This window comes from Lolium rigidum, chromosome 2 (assembly GCF_022539505.1).
Source record: "Lolium rigidum isolate FL_2022 chromosome 2, APGP_CSIRO_Lrig_0.1, whole genome shotgun sequence".
NCBI lineage: Eukaryota > Viridiplantae > Streptophyta > Magnoliopsida > Poales > Poaceae > Lolium > Lolium rigidum.
In genome coordinates this window covers 57,659,278-57,669,959 of record NC_061509.1, presented here as the reverse complement: position 1 = coordinate 57,669,959, position 10,682 = coordinate 57,659,278, and the positions used below count along the sequence as shown (strand labels likewise).

General features: G+C 42.3%; 1 protein-coding gene across 3 annotated transcripts; it reads left to right on the top strand.

Moving 5' to 3' along the window:
• Positions 1 to 228: 228 nt before the first annotated feature.
• LOC124686531 lies at positions 229 to 7,125 on the top strand. 3 transcript variants are annotated; one of them, XM_047220461.1, is made up of 15 exons: positions 229 to 339; positions 985 to 1,192; positions 1,707 to 1,757; positions 2,002 to 2,132; positions 2,227 to 2,349; positions 2,450 to 2,572; positions 3,392 to 3,450; positions 3,618 to 3,787; positions 4,118 to 4,171; positions 4,491 to 4,600; positions 5,125 to 5,238; positions 5,327 to 5,452; positions 5,704 to 5,769; positions 6,570 to 6,624; positions 6,743 to 7,125. In XM_047220461.1, exons 2-13 carry the CDS (start codon positions 1,016 to 1,018, stop codon positions 5,729 to 5,731), a joined length of 1,266 nt encoding a protein of 421 aa, XP_047076417.1. In that variant the 5' UTR covers positions 229 to 339; positions 985 to 1,015; the 3' UTR covers positions 5,732 to 5,769; positions 6,570 to 6,624; positions 6,743 to 7,125. The 3 variants fall into 3 exon arrangements, with proteins under 3 accessions (XP_047076417.1, XP_047076419.1, XP_047076420.1); XM_047220463.1 differs by having other exon boundaries at positions 6,703 to 7,125; XM_047220464.1 differs by lacking the exon at positions 1,707 to 1,757.
• Positions 7,126 to 10,682: the final 3,557 nt, after the last annotated feature.

Sequence of the window (10,682 nt, the reverse complement as noted above, 5' to 3'; positions counted from 1 at the left end):
TTGTTTTTTCACCTTCGTTTCCTCCGTGGAAAATAGAAGAGGTGCACATGGGGGTGGTGGTCCTGGAGGGACACGTGTCAGACGGGGGACTCGGAGGTTCGGGAGGAAATAATCCTCCGGAGGATCCTCAGCAGTGTCCATCATATATCTAACTACCCGACAAGTGTCGCCGCGGGCCCACGTTTAAACTGTAGCGCACTCGCTTCTTCCACTTTACGCGCGCGCCTCTCTCTCTCTCCGATTCCCCATTCCACCCCCCAAATCCCCTTCGCGCGGATCGGAAGGAGCCAGCGACGGGAGCCCCTCCGATTCCTCTCCTTCCCGACTCCGCGCGCCCCGGTGAGCTCCCTTTGCCGTCCCGCCGCAGCCTCCCTTTCCTTCGGCGCTCGAGCGTCGGAGCGAGGTGTTTCGTATCGTGTAGTGATTTCGTTTTACCGATTTTTTTGCTGCTGTGTCGTGCGTGGAGATTCCGGTTAAGACCGCGAGTTGTCGAGGTGCGATTTTTGTTTTGCTGTTGTTGCGTGGGATGCTCGGCGCGTTCGTTCTGTTTGGTGGCGGGTCGATGAGGACAATGCGGTTGCTGTTTTGGTGTGCGTGCGCGCGTACAGGTGCAGCGTGTGTACGAAGCTATGGCGTGACCGGTACGATCACGCAATGCTGCTGCTGTCTGGCTGGTTGGTCGTTCCATCTCAGGATTTGGTCCGAGTTGAAAATTTACTGATCTAGTGTGTTTTAAATTCTGATGACTGAACTTTAGTCCTTATTTAGTTGGAGACTCTGCTCAATTTATGAACTTAAGATAAACAGCCGTGGAGCTATTTTCTGTAACTGTTTTGATTGAATTGTTCGTTTTGAGTGGGTGCTGGCTCGGTAGTTGGTCCGGTTTTGGCGTGGCTTGCTGAATCCTCTGTGCTTATTTTGGTGATGACTTCTACGTGCACTTAATATACTGTGATTTTCACTTGTATATTGTCTTCAATGTAGATCAACAGAAACAAATATTGATTAGCAGAAAATGACTGTGAGCTTTAAATATTGGGACGACTGCTTGGATCCGGATGATATGCGACTGATGTGGGCAGATGCTCATGTAAGTAAAGAGTGGATCGACGCTGGGGAAGAGAAGGGACAGAAAGTTCACCTGTCAAGGGATCCTGATGGTGAGGCATATCTAACACAAACTGAAATGATGGTGGGTTATCAGCCTAACTCTGTAAACCTTTGTTAGTACTAGATGTTGAATAACTCGTGCTGTTCGCTAGATTGCTATATCTGGTTTTCCAACCTTTATTGTTTCAGAATGTCCACCAGTTGCTAAAATAAGGTCTGACATATCCTGTATATCCATTATTTGGTTGATTCGTATCAGCAATCATCTCCATTCAAATTAATATGCTATACTGTGTGGCATTAAAAGTAGGCTATCAGTAGTGACTATGAATTTTCTGCTGAAGCGTAAACAAGATAAAATGCTATCACTCCTGTAGTCCTGTGAGATAAGTTGGCAAACATGCTGGTTTCTCGCTATATTCACCGTAGTGGATAAATTACTGTTTAGAAGTTTATTACTGCAGTGCTGGAGTTTTCTGAGCTATGAGAAAGAAAAACACAAAGTAGGAGTCTATTATTTTCAGCAATTATTCTGTTTGTTGCTTGCATAATGATGGATTTGAACTATTCTTAGATGCATTCATTGATCCTTTCAGGCAGTGGCTGCAATCACTGTTCATAGGCATTTCAAATCTCAGCTAGACCCGGTAATGATTTTATTTCTCTATGTTATACCATTGTTTGCATTTGTGTATATAATTGAAAAATTCACTGCTGCATTACAACTGTATGCTAACATATGCTTCCCAACACATAGACTCTTGTAGAAGAGTAAGAATTGATGCAACTATGAAACATGACTATCGTGGTGAACGACTACAGCTATCTTGTTATTGTTAAGTGATAACTATTCTGGTGGACTTTGCTAAGCATGTTACTTCTTTTGCACAGTATATGATAGGTGCCCTAGCTGAAATTGCAAGTGGAAGGAGACTCTTTGTGGATAACTATGATCGCAAGACTAAGGAGACAAAGATGGGCATAATGCAGGTGACACCTGAAGTTGCTCAATGGCTTGGCAGGTACTCAACAGGCCTGGTTAACTTAATTTTACTATCTTCCTTACTCATCTGTGTTCTTACACTGAAAATTCTTGTTTTCATCACTTTTGATAAGGGAACTGGGTTACAAGAATTATGACATTGAACTCGGAGAGAATATTGATTTGCTCTACTGGCCTTTCATAAATGTCTACTTTGGTGCTGCTTATGCAAAGTGGCTCTTCTCATGTGATGAAAAGTATGTATTTGTTTGGTAGCTTGTGCTTGTTACATTCAATTGGCACTATTGTCTCATATCTTTCTACTACTAAACACAATTATTTGGCAAAATGCTTCAGAGAAAGAACTGAAGAGTTCGTCGCTCGAGCTTACAAAGGAGGCAAAAAGAAAGCTAATCACAAGTCATCTGCACCCATTTTCCAACGTTATCTTTATGTGAAAGAGACACTGCTTTCTATGAGGTTTCATTCTTAATAATCTCTCTTCATATTCAACTTTTAACTTTGTTATGTTGTTCAATGTTCAGTACGGTCTTTAAGGTTTTGAGCTTCGTTTGTAAGCTTAGTAAGCCCTCGGGTTTGGGTACCATTCTTTGAGGATTTGAGCTCCTGGAAACAACTGGACTTTAAGCCAAAAATCATCTTAAGTTTAACCCCTACAAATGGGGCCAGAAAATCACCATGTACTAGCCTACTATTATAGTGGACTACAGAGCGTAGACTGTAGTAACCTACATTGGACACCACTAATATTTGGTTGATTTCTTAATTAATCATTTATGTTCACCGGACATGTCAAAGTATCAAGCTAATGAAATATCCAGGTTTTTGTTTTTTACGACAGTCCATTGGATGTTTCTTTGACGATTGTGTCGTTAAGTGCTTACTAATCAAAGAGTTGCTTAATGAAAGAAAACTGTTTTCTTGCAACTTAGTATGAGTTATGACTGATAAGGTGCTAATCTTAATAGTATGTGTTCTTGCATTCAAGAGGATGACTCTTGCATGTATGCTTACTGATGCTGATATATATTCTCTCTGTAAGCACCCACATAAAAGCATCTTGCAGTGCACTATGCATGGCCTTAGCTATATATTGGTTACATGTTCAACTCCTTATAAGTTAAAACCCATCAAATCTCCATTAGGATAGAAGTGTCGAGACTATTCACTGAATTAAAATTCAGTAGTTATGTTTTTGCACAAAAGCTGTTCCTTTGTTTTACCTCAGATCCAGGTTCAAACTTGTTGACAAACTGTTCCTTACTAATTTGTTGGCAGGCAAGCAGACAGTTTCAATGAGCTAACTCCTCAGCTCCTAGAAAATTCCGCAAGTGCAGGTTACATTTTACTTTGTTGATTATATTTATTTATTTTAGATCCATAATGTTGAAATATAATCAAAACACAAAATAACATATGTACTCTCAATGCTGACCCCTATTTTGATTCCAGAGAAGCTTCTTAAAACATGCAATGTCTCATCTTGTTATCATCTTTGTGTCAGGGACACAGCTGATACATTGGGATTCCAAAGTATCAGAGGAAGATATGGGTGCAATGTGGAGTCATCCTGACGTGAAGAAGGAGTGGACAAATTCTGGTGAGAGACGTGGAAATGTCCGATTTTCTCATGATGCCAAGAAGAGACCATATCTTTCCCGAGTTGAAGTGAAGGTATGCTTGATTATGAATAGTTGTACAGTTACTTCACATTTCCTTCCACTAAGTGGGCTTCCCTATCTGCCATACTGTAACTTAATTAACATATGTTTGTAAGTAAAGCTACATTTAAACTTCTCCACCTTCTTATACTACTAAGATTCTGACTTTAATACCATTACAAGAACCGATCATGTGGATGCCATGTAACAGGTGTCATTAGATACAATCGCCTTGACTCTGTATCGGTGTAGTCTTCTGACTGTTTCATGTAAAAGCGAAATTTATCTAGCAATGCGCAGTTTCCATTCATCATACACTCACGCAATTCTGAATTGATCTCAGGCTGTTGCTGAAATAATCATATCTCGCCATTTGAGCTCAAGAGGAGTAAAGCCGGTAAGTGTTGGGTCGCTAAATCTGTGTACGCTCTTCTAGTGAACATGATATCGTCATAATGTGTCAATTTTTTAATCGGTGCATTTCTTGTTGTTTAGTTATAAGAAAATTTCCGTTATTTCTCTCTTCATATAAACATTTGAAAATTATGTAAATGCCTCCTTTTTAAAATTACCAGTCATATTACTTATAATATAGGTGCCTGTTGGGCTGTCCAAGTAACAATAAACATATCATTTGAATTCCCTATGCCCAGTTCTATGAGCCCCTGCATCCTAAACAACTTTTTAAACCTCTATTCTGGTTTAAATGGACATAGGAAGCTCTAGCTGCTCTTGCAGAGGTGTGCAGTATGCGCTTTGTCCAAGGAGTACGTTCACGGACAGGATTGATGGGAATAGATTATCCTACTGCTGCATGGCTTTACAAGTGAGTGCTACATTATATTTACCATTCTGCTTTCGCTAGCAATCTAGCTGTACATTTTATCCAAACAGATCTGGTGAGGTGATTGTGGAATCTGACAAGGATCTTAACATTTTAAATGACAGTGTTTGTGCAGATGAACCTAAAACTCTTTGTTTTACCAGTCATCGTTGCTTTACTTTTTATATTGTTTTTACGCATGATAGCTGAACTTCTTTTTTAGTATACACTGTTTCATACATTACGTATATGGTGAATCCAAGTTCAAAACGTAATAGGGGAATTCTTTTGGTCCCCTACTTTCTGTTATTGAATCAGCAAATCATATTTTAGAGCAAATATTGATCTACTAACGTGGAATCTATCTGTTTCAAGTTGGTTTCATAGGCTATCAGAAGCCACATTGGCACTTTTTTTGTTCAACTTTGCTACCCCCTCCGATCCACATTTACACTTATTATGGATCGAAGGGAGTATTACAGTTTCCATGTAGTTGTCCTCACTCAGTTTTGCATTTGAGCATGCAGAGATTGTGGCTATACAACATACACAGTCAGCTCGGTAGATGATCTCTACAATCCTTTTGCATCAATGTACTTTGGATTGGCTTACTTGGGATGGTTGTCGCAGTATGAAGGAAGGTCAGTCTAATACGATTATGCACAATAAATTTCATCTCAGTGCACAATAAAAATGATAAATTGACACATTCTATGATCCTCCGTTCAGGGAGAGGAGCCATGAATTCATTGTTCAAGCTTATCTTGGGGGACCTGACAAAGTGAACCTTCAGGAGACTGGCCCATATTGGAAGAAATTTCTGGAGGCTTTAAGGCACTATGAAGATCCAAAGAAGTACGCCCTTTCTCGTTGTTTAACTCAACATGAGATTAGGATTTATAAAGTGGGTTTTATTTACCTATAAAAACTTGGTTATCCAAATAGCCAACCAACACTAACATATTCAAACATGTATCCATAACATATGTAACATCTGTTCGTAACTGCAAAACACTACTAGGTTTTAAGACGGACATCATCTTAAATGGATTTGGTTTGAACATGACTTGCAGTCGCTAATCAAACTAGCAAATTTACTTTTTCAGGGACCAAGCGAGCTGTTGTATTTTATGAAGTTTTCTGATGTGTTCGTGTTGTTTTCGTTACTAAAGGTATCTATTCTTTCTAAGCATTTCTGTCTACTCTGTTTTGCTACTTCAGATTTTTGTCAGCAACAGATGTTTATGGTTCTTGTAGTCTACTCTTACTGAAATCTCAAACAATTATTGTAGCATGAAGGATCTCGTTGTATTCTAATTTTTTCTGGTATTGTGCGCCAATTCATGCCGTTACCCCGCAAATGTCTGGTTTGTGTATTTGTATCTAGTTCATAACTAGCAGTGTACTTTTTATGAAAGATAGCCTAGCTGTTTTTCGTTCAGATTGAGTCTTACAGGTAACATTTCAACTGAAAAGAAAAGCCCAAACAACATAAAAACTACAACGTTGGCCCAAAAGCCAGAACAGCCGTGCTGCTAACTTGCGATGACTCACATGGTTGTCTATCCAAAATGTCCACTTTTCTAGGTACAGTTTGTTTCCTTGTAGGGTTGTTGCAGAACAAGCGGGCACCATGAGACACAGACAGATGTACCTACCCCGTTCCCTACCAAGGATGGATGTGAATGCCATGCCAGCCAACCAGTACTCTGTAGCATACATGAACTACCGAACTGCTAGCCCTGTGCCTCTAAAAGCTGCTAGGAACCGGTAGATGAACAGCAGTTGAATTCCATCATTGCACCTTATTATTGATCCTCATTTTCTACCAATTTAATCAATGTGTGTGAAAACAATAGTAAATGAGAGGACTGAACCATTTTTTCCCATTCTATGCATAAGATTGCAGCAAGACTAATATACCGTGCTACTGTAGCCAAGCATATAACTTCCTTTTCTTTGTGGAATGCAGGCCGCAGGCAGTAATAACTAGTAAAGCCTTGTTTTCACTGATCTTGTAACTGAAGGTAACCTGAATTGAAATTATGTTACATTATATTTGAAAAGGGTACTGTTAGTAAGGCTTCTGCTCTGGTATCATTTAGAGTATATATGAAGGCTTATCGGTGCTCTGCGGAATTTCAGATTTCATCCCCAAGGATTCGAGAGTGACAAGCGAAGAACTTGCATGGACAACTTGAGATACAGGGGATATCCGCTCACCATGCTGCTCACGTGTAATTGGTAACTCGGACAGGTGTGATTGTTAGAGACTTAGAGTCAGTGTTCATAGAGTCATATGCCCCCCCCCCCCTGCTTCTGTTCTCTGTTGAATCTTGAAATATCGTCGTTCTTCTGCATTTAGTAAATAGTGAAGTGCATTTTTTTCATACAAGAATTCGCTGTTTCATTGAAGTCTCAGGTGATCACCTCATCTTTGGATAAGTAGAACTTGTTTTAAAACATATGCGTCCTTGTATAGAATATCTGATTTCTAACAATAGTCTTCATGAAAAAAGTTTCGATTATTTTTTGAGGTTGGAGGATGTACATTTGCAGGTTGTTTTCTTACAGGAGTGGTCAGATGTAAATTTGGAGGTTTGTTTCTAATGAATGGTGGTTGGCCTCATTGGTGCGGTATATTCAAGCTTCACTGTATAGTGAAGCGAGCCAGGCTGTTTTTCAAAAAAAAAAATTTTATCACACGGCCTACCGAGGGTGCATTGTTAGGAGCTTCTCAACTTCTCATCTTGAACCGAACCTAAACACCGCAAAGATTCCCCAGAGCGGAATTCATTCTTCTATCAACTTGAAGCATCGTAAAGGACAAATCCCTTGACTAGGTGGGCCCGAACTGTGATGCTTAGCTGCATCTGATTATTCCACACAGTTTAGCACAAAGAGTTCCCGTGAGCTTGCTCCATAGATTCACTCAATCGGATTCTGACCCTATCAGGTCTTTCTGCCAATCACAATCTGGGTCCTAGCCATTAGCAAGTATGGTTGATTGGTTTTGGTTCTTAAACAGTAAGCAAGCAAACTGTACAGGCACGTGAACTTGGTCTTAAGAGCGCCTACCGTTCGCCAAGCATCCAAAGCAAATCAGATCAGATGAATATGATTCCTGGGGCTGGGGATAAATAATTTTAGATTTGTATGTAAAAATCAAAATCAAAATGTTATGGTGACTCATCAGCGTACCTGGGATGATGGGCACCCCGGCCGTCTTACCGGATGCCTCGGAGGATTGGATTAAAGTGTCGGACCTTTTTCCTCTGATCTTATAAAAACACCTAATCATGGAGGCGTTTGCTCTAAGCAACGTTTCTTCTAGGTAGCTTGAACCCAATCCAGTTCAGTTCAGTACTCCATGTCACGTAAAGAAAAGTGTAGTAGTACTAGTATTATCAGCCGGATCGATTTTAATCTGACAAAGCATCTTAGGGGGGTGTCACGTGCGTGCGTGCGTGCTCCCTGCATACGGCGAGTTGTCGAGTAATATTCTACTACTACTACGTTCTACACTTACATAGTACGTAGTACTTCCTCTGTTGGAGATTACTATAAGGCTGGTGCCAACGCGGGCGGCAGCCGGGGCGCTACCGCCCGGGGCGGGGCGGGAGAGGGGCTGGAGGCGGGCGGGACGGGAGGGAGGGGCGCCGGCGGGGGCGCCCGCGGTGGCGCCCGCTCCCGCCCGGCCGCGCGCCGCGTTGGCGGCGGGAGGGAGGCGGGAGAGAGGCGGGAGGCGGGGCGGCGCGATGGCGGGGTGTGGGCGGGAGGCGGGCGGGCGGTAGGGCGGGCGAGAGGGCGTTAGGCGGGCGGGAGGCGGGCCGGATGCGGGCGAGAGTGGGCGGGAGCGGGGCGGGAGTGGGGCGGCGGTGCCCAACGGCTAGCCGACGTGCCGCGACGCGATTGGTCCACGTCGCCTAGCCGTTCGTCCGGTTCAAAAACCCTATAAATACCCCCATATGTTTTCAGCCATTCCACACCTCCACTCTCCATTTCCACTCCACTCTACACCATGTCTTCATCCAGCAGCAGTTCGAGCGACGGAGTGGAGGGTGATTTCATCGCTGCATTCCAGCAGGAGTATGAGGAGGAGATGCAAGCCGAGGAGGTGGTGCCAAGACGTTTTGCCGTCGCCCAACTGTGGAGGATACTCAGCGGCTGTTAGCGAAAGCCGAGGAGCGTGGCTTTCCGGGCATGTTAGGGAGCATCGATTGCATGCATTGGCAGTGGAGGAACTGCCCAGTGGCTCATGCTCGGCCAATTCACAAGGGGAGACATCAAACACCCTACCATAATCTTAGAAGCCGTTGCGTCGTATGATCGTTGGATCCGGCATGCCTTTTTGGAGTGGCCGGGTCCAACAACGACCTCAATGTACTTGAACCGGTCGCCGTTGTTCACCGATGTGCTTAGGGGAGAAGCACCCGTAGTGAACTTCACGGTGAATGGGCACGAGTACAACTATGGTTACTACCTTGCCGACGGCATCTACCCCTCCTGGCCGGTGTTCATGAAAGGTGTTACTCTTCCACAAAGTGAAAAGCAGCGAGTGTTCACTGCTGCTCAATCAGCCGCATCGCAAAGATGTCGAGTGTGCCTTTGGAGTGTTGAAGTCTAGGTTCAACATTCTAGCAGTTCCGGACGCTCCTACTCCAGGCGTACTCTTGGATTGATCATGCGTGCATGTGTCATTCCGCACAACATGATCATTGACGATGAGCGTGGACAAAATTTGGACAACAACCATGAGACGAGTTGATTCAAATGTCGGCCCCGCAATACACCACCATGCACCACCAAGCCTAGCAGCCGAGATTCGGATGGACACCGAAATGAGGGAGTCACCGATGTATACACGGCTCCGAAGCATGATTTGATGGAGCATGTCTGGGCTAATTCCTAGATTATGTAATTTTTTCAGATTTTTATGTAATCTTTTCAGATTTTTATGTAATTTTTTTTATTATGTAATCGGTAACAATTTTAGTTCAATAAAATAATTTCCTTGCATTATTTATATTGTTGTAACGTAAACAAAGATATGCTCATGTTGAAGAGAGAGAAAAGTCGACGTGGAGGAGAGAGAACTAAAGTCGCGCACTATAGCCTGTGCATTGGCACCGTGTGGTGAGAGTGGGGTGAGAGTGGGGTGAGAGTGGGCCAAAAGCTGACGTGGCGGGGCGGGAGGCGGGCGGTGCGTTGGCACCAGCCTAAGACATCTATGTATTCCAAGGACGTAATAATTAACTAACGTAGTAAAATGTATATATTATAAAAAATATTGTACATCATTAGAAAGTTTAGGTGTTCTACATTATAATGACATAATTTTTGTATTAATTGACACTCTAAATATACTCTACGGTGGCTGAAGGGTGGACGAACCTTGGCTCGGATGCACGGTCCCATGAGGTTTTCCAGTTCTTTGCATCCAGTGTAGGGGCATTGATGACGATGAGAATAAAGTCGTCCAGCCTATATTGATGTTTTTCTTGGGTGGCTTTTTACGGTAGGGACGGGTAAACCCTAACTGTCCAGCCCAACTGATCATGTGGTCCAGATTGATAAATATTTGTTAATTAAAGGACTAGTATTTATCCATTAAAGATTAAATTTGGTAGATGCAACACGTCAAGTCTCTCACCCAGACGCCTTCCTTATAATAACTAGTTTCCTTATGAAAACTTCAAATGGAGACCGAACTACATGTAGCCCTTTAGTTTCCTTATATGTATTTTGAAATTTAAAAAATCTGAATCAAAACTCTGGAGATACCCAATGATGTATACTATAATGGTGTAAAATCTCAATACAAACTACTTTATATTCTAGGCTACACAAAAATAACAAATTTTATAGTGAATAGTACATATTTCAAGACTACTAAATTTCCTGTAGCCTAGAATACAAATCAGCTTGAATTGAGATTTTGCACCATCGTAGCATACATCATTGCCTACCTCTAGGATTTTGTTTCAGATTTTTTAAAACTTTGAAATACCAATTCTATGTCTTTGAAAATAAAGAGCTACATGCAACTCGGCCTCTAAAACGCCACACTCGTTTCCTTAGCTTC